At 39.4% G+C, this 13,125-nt stretch overlaps 2 protein-coding genes across 2 annotated transcripts; one reads left to right on the top strand and one right to left on the bottom strand.

The window, feature by feature from the left end:
* Window positions 1-1,724: 1,724 nt before the first annotated feature.
* Window positions 1,725-5,376, bottom strand: cryba1a (crystallin, beta A1a). The gene is made up of 6 exons (XM_067595777.1): window positions 4,995-5,376; window positions 4,274-4,340; window positions 3,993-4,111; window positions 3,498-3,639; window positions 2,733-2,875; window positions 1,725-2,311 (listed from the first exon to the last, which is right to left on the bottom strand). The coding sequence occupies exons 2-6, from the start codon at window positions 4,310-4,312 to the stop codon at window positions 2,164-2,166; spliced, it is 591 nt and encodes a 196-aa protein (XP_067451878.1). The 5' UTR covers window positions 4,313-4,340; window positions 4,995-5,376; the 3' UTR covers window positions 1,725-2,163.
* A 3,973-nt stretch (window positions 5,377-9,349) lies between these two features.
* crybb1l3 (crystallin, beta B1, like 3) lies at window positions 9,350-12,708 on the top strand. The gene is made up of 6 exons (XM_067595778.1): window positions 9,350-9,415; window positions 10,325-10,398; window positions 10,499-10,617; window positions 10,721-10,853; window positions 11,286-11,428; window positions 11,648-12,708. The coding sequence occupies exons 2-6, from the start codon at window positions 10,333-10,335 to the stop codon at window positions 11,814-11,816; spliced, it is 630 nt and encodes a 209-aa protein (XP_067451879.1). The 5' UTR covers window positions 9,350-9,415; window positions 10,325-10,332; the 3' UTR covers window positions 11,817-12,708.
* The last annotated feature ends 417 nt before the right edge of the window (window positions 12,709-13,125 follow it).

Below are 13,125 nucleotides of genomic sequence, written 5' to 3' on the forward strand. Positions count from 1 at the left end.
CCTAAATGAGATAAATCAATTGATTACCTAATTAATCATATTAATAGTTATACTATGTCTGACATAATATTTTGTAATGTCTCGGTAATCTGTTTGCCAGCATATTAAGTAAGTAACTTTAAACTTTACCCCACTTTGCATTAAACACATCTGGCTCACCACTGATACTATGAGCAATTTTTTTTCAAATTTGGTTGTTAAAGCTGCTTCACTGAATGTATTTATTTCAGCTTGATTTGAATAATTTCTTGCATGTTAGGATGTAACATCTTAGTAGTGAAACTTTAAGCATAACAACTATTTGTTAAACTCTAAACATACGTGTAATTTCAGTAAGGTGGGGGTCCCAGTCAACCCTCTTCTGTGTCATCAAGAGACCTGAGAAGCATTTTTCCTTTCTTTGTAGTATATGAGGAAACTAATGGCTTTATGTCAAGAATTCAACATAAATGACCAATAAACTCGACAAATCTCCCCCTCTCTTTCATAATTTCCTCTTTTTATCTATTATCTTTCTTTACCTGCTAACTCTGTCTTTAGCTCTTTATTCCCAATAGACTATACATGCCTTGTTTGAACTGTCTTACTTGAACATGTACAATTGTTTGTGTTAATTAACATGTTATGGGGCTATTTATTACTTGGAAAATATGTTTTATATTTTTTTTATTTTCTGCTGTGGGTGTGAGAGTTGCTGTATGTATGTTTTATCTCTCTGTGACTAAAAAATACTGAAAATCTTCCCTGAATCTCTACTGTTTATATTAGCCCTTCCCTAAAGCTGCAGGGCACACCTTTTCATGTGTTTTTCTGTTGCAGACTATGAAAAAAGTCAGAAAAGCAGACGCTCAGCAGCATCCATAAGTGTTTGAATCATATTGAACCCCTTTTCCTCAAGAGTAGACACTAATATCATCCGCACTTGCATTAGAAAAAGTGTTTAACCATGCTTTAGAGACTTGGCACCCATTATATTTACTTGGTAGTAATATGCCTCTAATTCCGTAAGTGAACTCCAGAGATGAACCGGTTTGACATCCAGCATGCAAAAAAAAAAAAAATCCATAAGCAAACAAAATTCTTTGTTTTATGAGGATCAAAGTTATGCTGACTGGCTGCTCTTTGTTTACTGAAGTTAAACAGAGAAAACATCAGGGATCTAAGTGAAAATGAATTTCACTGTGTGGTTCTCTTATCAATGCTGTTATCAGTAACCTTTATATTGTATATCCGGGTGAAGCAACCAAAATACATCTAATTTGTTTGAATTTAAGCGTATATTCTCTCTGATATAATGTTATTGGTCTTCTCACAATCCTGGTTGTTGCCCATGATTTCCAATAATGAACCATTAGCATTGACTAAAAGCTGGTGATGCTTGTGTGGTGTTCATCAAAGGGTAGCTTCATACGGCCCAAGATCTGTTAGGTCCATTCTTCTAGGATGTCCTAACTCTTTGGGCAATAACCTCCATGGAGGGTCTTACATTATCTCTAAATGCATATTTTATGTGACACTTCAGTGCAAGAACAATTCTAGTTTACAATGCTCTGCTTTGAAGCCAGCTTAATGTGGAACATGTTTAAGGTATTAAGGAGGAGTAATGTCTACATGTTATAAAAGCATTTCTTAACTGTAAATGGTTGTAGTTTAATGTAGAAGTCTTAGTGAAATGTATTGCAACATATAACCGGTGAATACAAATAAATCACAACCAAGCACAATGAAGGTTATCAGCAGACTCTTGTATTGTTTTTTATTTTAAGTTGCCCATTTATTCTTGCACCTGCTGGCACCATGTTTACCCAACAGGAAATGAGGGGCAATGAGTCTGAGTGACATCATCAGGCCCTTTAACTCCTTCCTCTTCTCTTCTCAGTGGGTTGTCAGTCAGCGGCCTTTCTTCAGAGGTTGTTTTTTTTTTCTTTTTTCTTTTTTCTTTTTTCTTTTTTCTTTCCTTAATTCTTTCAATCACTCTTTTTTTTATTTTCATTTGGCAACAGAACAAAACAAAAGTGCTGTAAACATTTTGATGGTGAAGCACCTGGGAGTGCTGGAATGACTGGGTGATGGGAGGAATAGGAGGAGGAGAAGGAGGAGGAGGAGGAGGAGGAGCTGGAGGAGGTAAAGAGTGAGAGGTTGGGGAGAGGAGGCTGCAGGTCTTCATTGCTGGATTCGACGCAGCGACTGCACCTGGAAGGACTGAGCATGGGAGCCCCACTCTCTATAATGTTTGTACTCGCCGCCATGACGATCGCACTCCATGATGTACTGGTAACCACGGTAACCAGGGAACTGGTAGCACACCCAGCTGGAGGAGGAGTGAGGGAGGGGTAGAGGAGGAGAGGAAAGCAGTTATTAATGATAAATATGTGGTTACATGTTAAGTGAAATGTCGCCCACTAGCTAGCTTTGTTTGTGTTGATTTAAACCAGAAAATAGCTCTCTATGATTTCTTTAATGTAGCAAATAAGCTTTTAATAAAAGCAAAGGGTGACTTTTTTGTATTTCTTTTGTTTTAGTCAAGTGAATATGACACTGTCAACCCTTAGCTTTCTTCTTTTCTTTTACTTATGCTGTGTTTTATTTATTTCCTTTTGATTTTTAAATGATATTGCACCATTTGGGTAAAATAGGCCACATATTTTATCCTGTTGGTTTATGCCAGCATTATCATGTCAGTGGCCTGCAAAGAGTGATTCATGCGAGTTCAAACAGAGGTTGAGACTTACGCGCCACTCTGAACTTGCATAGATCCAATCTCATTGTTGCCCCAGCCCATGGCCTGCAGAGAGGGGTAGTCATCGTTTATCTCCCACTGGCGTCCCATGAAGTTCTCCTTCTCAAACAGCACCATCTTGGACTCCTTGTGGTTCTGTGTGCATGCGATGCAAAAAAAGTGCGATGCAAAAGTTCAGTCTAAATCATTAAACGCCAGTTATACTGTGATAGCAATGATGATGCTCATATACTGTAAACTGCAAAGTGATCTGTACGCTGAAACCAGACTTTTTTGTAGCAAAGTACTCTGTATTGTCCATTTCCAGAGGTATTCAGTAACAGACATGTAACTGTTTCACTTTCTGTCTATGTTGGACACTCATAGATACTGTTATATACCAGAGGAGGATCAAATGTTTGTTCAGTGGATGCTATAAACACTTCTCAAGCTATTTTCTACAAGTTAAACACTCTCTACTGGCTTTTCCTTTCAGTGTGCAATATTATTGAAAGAAAAACATTTCAACAGAGGGTTCAGAGAGAGCCTCCCATTCAGAAAAAAGCTGAATTTTAACCATAATGATCTAGTTTTTTGTACATGAGTCCAGATTGCACAACATTATATTTTTAGCTACAGCAGCTGGAATAAGTCAGTCTGTAGGCTTGTCACACAAGAAACTGGGGTGCAATCCAAAATGAGTCAATCTGATGAGTCAAACTTTGTGGTTTTTCGGATAGAGAGAAACAGAATCTGTTGGTTTGGAGGACAGACTCACAGCAGAGCAGATGGGGCGGAAGGACATCATCCTCTCAATGTGGTAGGCATTGCTGCCACTCCATGACTCCCAGTGAGGATACTCTCCTCTCTCCAACACAAACTGCTGTCCACAGAAGCTGGAGTGCTCATATCCTGTCCAGCTGTCCACACAAGCAGACAGACATAAACATGTAACATCCATCACTGGATCATTAGGACACTGGTAAAACAGACTGATCATCAGATTTCAGAGGGATGATTTCTGTAGTATGGTTTTGGAAACGAGAAAGACCTACAGTATCTGTAAAGACTTAATAGTCGTTTTAAGGTGCAACTTTTTGAATTTAACCATTAAAATATCCTTCATTGGATTCTATTTGGGCAAAAGTGGACCAATATCTTGTTAAATATGTCAATTTCTGCTGAATTTTAAGAATATGAACATATAATATAGGTATATTTGTGCTGCAGGTACAGCAGTTTCTCTCGTGTTTTTCCTCTTTGCTTGACTTACGCTCCACACTCCACCTTCAGGGAGCGGATGTTGTCCATGCCGCACTCCATGATGTTCTGGCAGGCTGAGGTAAACTCCAGACGCTTCCCCTGGAAGTTCTCCTGGTCATAAACTGTGATCTGGAGAGGACACAAATGCATACATGTAGTATGCACATGCCACACGCACACACTGATGTGTGTACAGACACACACATTATTGACATCATCGGGCCAGGCATGAAATTAAAAAGAAATGTAATCTGCTTTTGTTGATCACGCGTGGCAGGACATCAAACTCACCTTCCATGGTCCCAGTGGGGTAGGATTATTCAGAGCCATGCTACTGTGTTTTTCAGTGCGGATTAACCTTCAGTGCAGAGAGCAGGGAGAACCATATTTATATTGATAGTCAAAGGCAAATTAAGGGAAACATCGACCATAACGTCTCCATGCCACACATGTGTACCTCTGTTGATGTTGACATGTTAGTTTCTTAGTTAGTAAGAAACTTAAACAAACTGCTGTCATTTCTATTGTCATGTTTGACAGATGTGATAGTCAAACCTATAAGATTATGTTGCAGATTGCCACTTTCATATATTTTGTGTTTGCTTGTTTTTGTTTGTGTTTGTGTGTGACTTAACTAACTTCACCGTTTACCACATCAGAATCACAGTAAAGTGTGTGATGACTGGCAGCCGCATTTGAAATAATTACCTGATATTACAGTAATAGTGTACAAATGTATGACATTGAAATAAATTGTGACCTAGTATATGTCATGTGTGTGGATTCTTTGAACCTTCCCTGAAACTGCCCACTTGCTCACACTTAACCAGCAGCTGTTAACATACACACAAAGTTGTTGCACACTCAGTATGTCTATGCATCTGCATGTCTGACCTCACTCTATACGTTTATGTGGCTCAGCAGAAACAGCGAAGACAAAAGAAACAAAAATGTAAAGTGACAATGGTCTGCACAAGGCTATAGGTTGAATGGATTGAGATGGAGGGCTTACCTGATCGGCCCCAAAGAATAGCAGTGCAGTGCTCACAGGGGGCTCCACAAAAACGATGTTCTGACCCCGGAGTAAACGGACCTATTTATACATGCTGGTGCTGAAAAGCAGCTGGGCCTGTCGGTCGGGGCAGGAGTCAGCACATTGCTGTTAGAGCCATTGTTCAGCACTGAGCTGCTGGGCTTTATTTCTCCACAGTGGAACTGGATAAAGGGCACCATGCCCAGTGCCGATAAGCACAAGTTCCAAATGATCCATGACCAGCGGGCCGGACCACAGTCCTGGCACAGCCGGGTCCAGGAAGCAGATCATCACAGATGTGGATACTTTTGTCAGTTATGTGTGCAAATGGGAAAACGACTGTAGTGCAAAAAACAAAAGAGTGGGGGTGCAAACAGAACATTTAGACTCTTCAATTTCATACTGGTTCCTAAAAACTAGATCCTAGAAGATATTCTGCTTTTTCAAAAGGAGTCTAATAAACAAGGTTGGTTTGCATTTTAATTATTTACTTACTGAGTTCTTTCCACACTGTGCTGTGCTCTGTCTCCAATCTCATGTCCACCTCTACTGACCCTCACATCTCTGGTCCTTTCACCTTTTCACTCACTCCTATGTACACACATGCTCAGTCATGCACATACGCAGTCATGGGCAGAGACAGACGGGCCATGCACACACGTATACATTCAGCGCACACAAAGAAACACGAACCTATACACAACCATTTAGACAGGGACAACTGACAGTCAGAGGTTCGCTCTATGCCTCTCTACTTAATGTAACCTAATATCATTCATTTAATGTTTTTCATTTCTCACATTTACATCAAAGCACTTCATCTTGCTATCCAAGCTTTAAAATTTTAAACAACCATTGTTCGTTTTTAACAAAACATTCACACATAAATACATGTAGTTGTCTGTACACATATTACTAAGCTACATACACTCTCAGACATTTATTCTACATCTGAGTTGATGAAGAATAAATGTCTGAAACATTAAACTTGTTTGAGGTTCATTCTGAGGCAAATTTCATCTCCTTACATACAGGTGGGTGACGAATTACAGGAAAAACCTGAATAAATGAGTCGAGAAACGTAATGAATGCAGATGCTTCCACGCAGGTGCACTGCATAGTACAATTAAGTAATTAACATCCAATCATGCTCTATGATGTGTATAAAATGCTGAGCAGGACCAGTTGATTCTGGTTTTGTATCAAGACGGCAAGAGGAAAAGACCTAAGTGACTCTGAAGGAGGGTTCAGTCACAAAAACTGCTCAACTGGCTGGTGTTTCAATAGGAACAGTCACTAAAGTTACATCTGCATTTAGATCTATGGGAAACACATCAGTAAATAGGGTCAAAAATTGTGGTCGACATACATTTAATGTATGTGATGCTTGTGCATTAGTGTGATATGTAAGGAAAAACAGAAGAGCAACTCTTCCTCAGGTGACTGAGACGTCAATGCAGGACTTGATCGGACTGTCAGCAAGAACAGTCAGTTGACAATTACATAGAGAGAGATATTATAATAGGGTTGCAGTGCATAAACCCCTCATTAGAAAGATGAATGCATATTTGAGAGTGGTGCAAAAGTCATAGGCACTGGTCTACAGAGATGTGGACAAAAGTGATATATCAGATGAGTCATCCTTCACCATATTTTCAATAAGTGAGCGAGTGCATGTGTGACGTACACCGAGAGAACAGTACAGGTCTGAATGCTTGACCCCTACAGTGAGGGGATCTGGTGGCTCTGTTATGCTTTAGGGGGCATTTTGCTTGCATGATTTGGGTCCCCTTAGAGGGAAGGGTCATTAAAAATCAATACAAAGTTGTTCTGAGTGATCACCTTTATCCTTTGATGAAACATTTCTATCCTGATGGGAGTGGTCTGTTCTAGGATGACAATACCCCAATTCACAGGGCACGTGGGGTCACTGAATGGTTTCATGAATATGAAATTGATGTGAATCATATGCTATGGCCTTCACAGTCACCAGATCTCAACCTAATTGAACACCAAATGAGGGAAAATCTTTTGGAAGAATGGTGTTCATCCCTCCAGAAGAGTTCAGAGACTTGTAGAATCAATGCCAAGGTGCACTGAAGCTGTTCTGGCAGCACGTGGTGGCCCAACACCTTACAGAGACACTTTATGTTGGTTTTTCCTTTAATTTGTCAAATACGGATGAGAACATCCGTATAGCTCTATTTTTATAGGTGTCTGAGCAAACTGATGATTCAGTCACACACAGAAAGATGAGTAGAGGTATGATGTTGACATTTTACATCAGGCTCCTTTGTATTTGCTTTAAGCTAGCTTATGTCAATATAAAGACTGATGTTGTTGTGACTGTAAAATGTTGTATGACTTGTAAAGGTGAAGCGCAAACCATAATACCAAGATACAAAAAGCTCAGAAGCATATCTAAATCCCAGGAAAATTTTTGCTTTCAACACAAATGCCTCAGGGTTTCACATCCTGCTGTGTACAAGCTGAAAAAGGGGACATTGTGGAAGTCACACGGGTAACCAAAGAATCAGTCCTGTGGAAGGCCTTTAAAAATGTTGTTTTGCTGTAAGATAAAACTGAGCAGTAAGACACTGCATTTTAGAAAATGTCCCACCTTTTCTCAGTAGGAAAATTATACAAATAACGATGAAATTGATCTAGTTGTCTCTCTGTTCTTCTTCTCTTGTCTACTCCATAAATGTCTAAAATAGCTCAGATGTCAGATGTGTCGTCTTCTTTGTATGGCATTTCCTGTGGGTTCTTTTTCTATGCTCTAATAATTCATTTTATAAGTTCATACTGTGACATACATACATAATATTTGCCCAAAGCAGTGATGGAAGAAGTATTCAGTATTCCTTTAATGAAGTAGAACTAGAAATACCACAGTCTAAAAATACTCAATAACAAGAAAAAGTGCCAGATTCAAAATGTTACTTAAGTAACACTACAGAAGTATTATGCACTTAAGTGTCAAAAGTAAAAGTGCTCATCATGAAGACATGCTTCTTTTAGAGTGTTACATTATTATAGTAATATTATGTTATTTGTTTTTCTCACTGACAAATATATGTAAGAGCATTTTAACATTAACATTTAAGTAATGGTACTGCATCATATTATAAGTGTATAATTGTATATAACATGTTTATAAAAAGAAAAGAGCAGACAATTTAAACAAAAGTTAGAATATCGATATCGATAATCTGATAGACTAGTAATTATAAATAGAAAATAAATGTAGCTGAGTACAAATGTTCCCTCAGAAATGTAGCAGAGTAGTGCAAAGTAGCATAAAATGGAAATAGTCAAGTAAAGTACAAATACCACAGATTTACTTAAGTACAGTACTTGAGTAAATCTACTTAGTTACATTCCACCACTGGCCCACAGACCTTTCACCACTGTCAAGCAGCTGCATTACTACAAAATCATTAAAATCACATCAGTGGAAATCACAATACTCTAATAAGACTTGTCTGCTTGCAATGAGTTTACAGGCATTTAAAAGATCATAGAGCAACAGGTGTGAAAGATCCATCTTCACATCATATAGCCTCCATGTAAAATCAATTATTCTACTAATATTGTTTTGCTCATAGAAACCGAAAAGGCATTCAATATATTTGTGTCCTTTTGGTAAATGGAAACTTTTTTAAAAATCTATCTTTACATGTCACAAAAAGAAAATATTTGTTTAGTGTTCTTCATCCCACCTTGCATGAACAAAAGCATGTGTGCATATGACATGATTGTGTGTGTTTGGCTGTATGAGATGTGTAAGTGTGCAGATAGCACAGCGTGTCCATAATACGCAAAACAGTGTCCAACACTCTGCCTGTCTAAACAATAGGGAGATGGATGCCGCTCATGCAGTCAGCACATTACACACACAGGGCTCAAAGGCTTAGACTGGCTGCACTGAGGGAGAGAAAAAAAAGAGAGAGAATTTGAAGATGAAAGACAAAATAAATCAGAAAGAAATTGGTGGAGGGGAAAGAGAGAAAAAATAGAAAATTAATCAAGAAAGAAAGTGAAGTATAGAATTTGAGAATTGTGATTGCAAAAATAACTCTGTGTGTGTGTTTGTGTGCGTGTGTGTGTGTGTGTGTGTGTAGAAAGGCAGGCAAACTTTCTGCTGATGGCAGTGACTGTCCCCCACAATGGCGCTGCACAACAAAACAGGCAGCCGAGTCAGCATGACTTGTCCGCAGATAAGCAGCGTGACCTCTGACCCCGCGGTATGCTCCAAACAGCTCACAGCCAATGAGAAGTCAGAATTGTGGCTCTATAGACTCGAGCTGGTTGTGAATGTATATATATATCCACACTCACAACACCGGTGTCCATCACTTCCTCCAAAGGTCGGTCTGTTTCAACCTGCAATTGTAACTGTAAGTTTTCACTCAAAGGTCTTCTTACTTACTGCAAAAATGTTTGGAATGATAAGGGGAAGATTGCGGTTTTCCTGTCTGCTCACAGCAAGATTGACTCCTCTCTGAAACCTTAACTTTAGACTGAGTAAAATGCAGCAGGGTGTGGTGTGATGTTCAGTGGTTCATTCTGAGGTAAAACAAATGAGAAAAATGGGTGTCTAATCCTTTAATTTCTCAACAATGGAATGTGGTAGGTTTGGACAGACTTGGGTTAGGACACACATTTAGGGGACATAGTAGGAACTTCACTGAGAATATAGTACTTTGAGGACAAAATGAGACAAAAAATATGCCATGAAAAAAAAGGCTGTTGGGGTCTTCTAAGACATTGGTGATTAGTTATACCCTACAAGAAAAGACAGTTTATGAGGTTCATGGTAAGCACAATATAGAAGAAAAGATGAAGGAAATGTGTACTGGAATGTTTTAAGCTTAAAGCCTTTCATCAGGATCTACATTCAAACTATCCTTGAGGGCACAAAGTAGGTTTCTTTTGAGTTTACACTACAAAAATAAAACTACATCTGAAAATATATCTCCATATGTCACTCAGAAGCTAGACGTTTCCTTTTAACCCTCAGGCAAAAAAAGTGATATTTCTGTCTTCACTTGCACTCACTTTTAAATCATATTTTAATCTCAAGGTTGCTGATGTGATAGTAACAAGGTTATGAGTGTTGGACTGAATTTTTGTCCCTTCCTGGGCAGTTGAAGTATCCTTAGATTGGAGAGGAATCCTGCTAAAGTAACACATGCTAACTAACACACCTGCTAAGAAACAAGAAACAGGAATTACATTCTTCATAAGTGCACAGTGATGTCTGAAAATGGCTGACTGTCTTTGTGCTTCTTCCTGTCTCTCTCCAGATCTGATCATGTCTCACTCAGGTGCTCAAGGCAGCATTGGCAGCCACTCAGCCATTGGGCTGCGCAATCAGAAGGTGCTTTCACTGTTTTTTAATGGACTACTACTTAAGACTGCAAAAACTAAAGTAATCGTGCACTTCAAAAATTAATACATTCGTCTGCTTTTCTTTTCAGATTTATCTCTATGAACACGAGAACTTCCAGGGCCGTAGGTTGGACCTGTTCGGAGAGAACCGTAACCTGGCTGAGAAGGGTTTCGAGAAAATCGGCTCTGTCAGGGTCGAGTCTGGACCGTAAGTCAACAAAACCTGCCATTAAAATATGTGTTACAATATTGTCTAACTTTTCCCAGCGTGATTAGCAAAATAATTAAAAACTATCTATCTTTCTTTGCAGCTGGGTGGGTTATGAGCAGCAGAACATGACTGGTGAGATGTTCATTCTGGAGAAGGGAGAGTACCCCCGCTGGGACACCTGGTCCAACAGCTACAGGTGTGACCGTATGATGTCAGTCAGGCCCGTCAAGATGGTGAGTTAGGATCAGCCTGCAGGGTTTTTTGTGTTGCCTTTCTTGTTTATTATGGCTACAAGTGCTGATTTTTATTTCTATTGATCAGTTCTATTTGCACCTCACATCTAACAAACCTCTCATCCATCTTTTAGTGCCACAGAGGGAAATGCTTTTTATTCCACTGCCAGCATTTTTGGATTAAAGCTTTTATTCACTGACATGTCTAGTGTAAACAAATCCAAAACACTACCAGTATTCAATGTTTCCCCCCAGTGTTATTCTTGTTTTTTAAAGCAAAATTTTGACCACATGATCTTAACTTAATCTCACAATCTGTATTAAAAACTGTAACTGACAAAAATCTGGGAACAGAAGCTGCACCGACTACATCCATCTGTATCAAAACTGTTTAACATTAACTAACTTGAAAATGTTGTATGTATCTTATAGGACCCCCAAGACCACAAGATCTGCCTGTTTGAGTGTCCAAACTTCGAGGGTCGTAAAATGGAAGTGTGCGATGAGGATATTCCTAGCCTGTGGTCTTATGGCTTCCAGGATCGTGTTGCCAGTCTTCAGGTCACCGGTGGAACGTAAGTCATTTTTAGTCCTTTCTCTGGAGTTGTTTTTATATACTGAATTGTAGATTGGCAGCAGTAGTGTCCAATCCAAAAAAACAAAGTAAGAGTAACGCACTAATAACAAGAGTAGAAGTGTTTATATGGGAGGTTTTAAGTCCACAATAAAGTGAGAAAAACTGGTAAGAACAGAATGAGATTGGTGGTTCACATGTGTTTCTCTCCTCCTCACAGCTGGGTGGGCTACCAGTACCCTGGCTACCGTGGTTTCCAGTATGTGTTTGAGATGGGCCCTTACAAACACTGGAACGACTGGGGCGCCCACCACCCCCAGATCCAGTCCATCCGCAGGGTGAGAGACATGCAGACACACCGCAGAGGCTGCTTCGAGATGACCGCATAAAGAGGAGTCCAGCAGACTGTGGGCTAACAGGAGGGAATAGCAAGGGGTCGGGCTTGCCGCAGTGCCAACCATCCCTTGGAAATTCTTCAACGGCCACTTAGCCACACAAGCTAATGGCTTTTGAATATTGTTATTGCTTTTGCTAGCAGGATTTGGAAGTATGTGTCATCATGAATGATCCTGTATGGGGTGAGAAGTTCTGATTGTCACAGACCTCCAGAGTAACTGTATTATTGGTAAAAATGGTAGCAATGCTCTCTGTCTACAGACCTCATACAAAGATAATATGATTTATAATATTTATTAAAGGAGGGTTATAATTGGATTGGTAGATTAAAGTTAATAGTTTGTGTTTATTAGTTTGTTTCACTGCCATTATAACCCTTTTATTTTATTTTATCTTATTTTATTTTTATCTACTCGCCTACGTGTTTCAGCTGAAATGATGCCAATAAGCCTGTTCACCAAAGCGCGCTCCCTCTACTGGGATCCCTAGATTTTAGAGAGTAAAGAAATAGATAGATATCATATCACTCCTCACACAGCTACTACCATGGACAGCTCTCAGCTCTGCACATTGCCCTGCAGTAAGTTTGCCAAGCAGAAGGAGGCACTATCTCCTCATCGCAAAGCAAAAGGCTTCTGGTCAAGGCTCTGATCGGGTTCAGTGACTGGAGAAAGCTTGTGGCCAGCCTGTGATTAACAAGAGACAGGTGGCTGTGCAGGGTTGTGTTTTACAGATGTGACTATCTTTTCGGATGGCCCGTTTCAGCTCATTGATGGGGCTGTCCAGAAGATTTGCATTTTACACTTTCTCAGGGAAGCTGGCATCTGGAAAGCAACTTTCCAATGGAAACAAATGAAATAAAAAAAATATATTATGAACATGAAAGATACTCTCATCTACTTCTTTGTTTCCTTACTTTTTTCCTTGAGGGTCATGATGGTCTTTTTACTAGGCATTTAACAAAAAACAGAACATTGTTAGAGCTTAATTGTTGCCAGCTCATACCTTGAGTATAAGACATTTCTGTCTTTTTCAGCTCAACTTTAGGTTTAAAGGATAGGTTCACAATTCGTAAAACAACAGTAAGGTGCTCATAGGAACACGGAAAGAGGTTTTCTTCGCTATAATCATTCCTCCTGTTCATACTGGCTATTAAAAGATCCCCTTCAAATGTGCTTTTAGTGTAAGTGATGGGGGCCAAAATCCAAAGTCATTTTGATCCACAGTCATTTTGTGCAAAAATGCATTTAAAAGTTTATCTGAAGCTTATATGAGGCTTCAACAGTCTGAGTTAGTCATATC

Source organism: Thunnus thynnus, chromosome 7 (assembly GCF_963924715.1).
Source record: "Thunnus thynnus chromosome 7, fThuThy2.1, whole genome shotgun sequence".
NCBI lineage: Eukaryota > Metazoa > Chordata > Actinopteri > Scombriformes > Scombridae > Thunnus > Thunnus thynnus.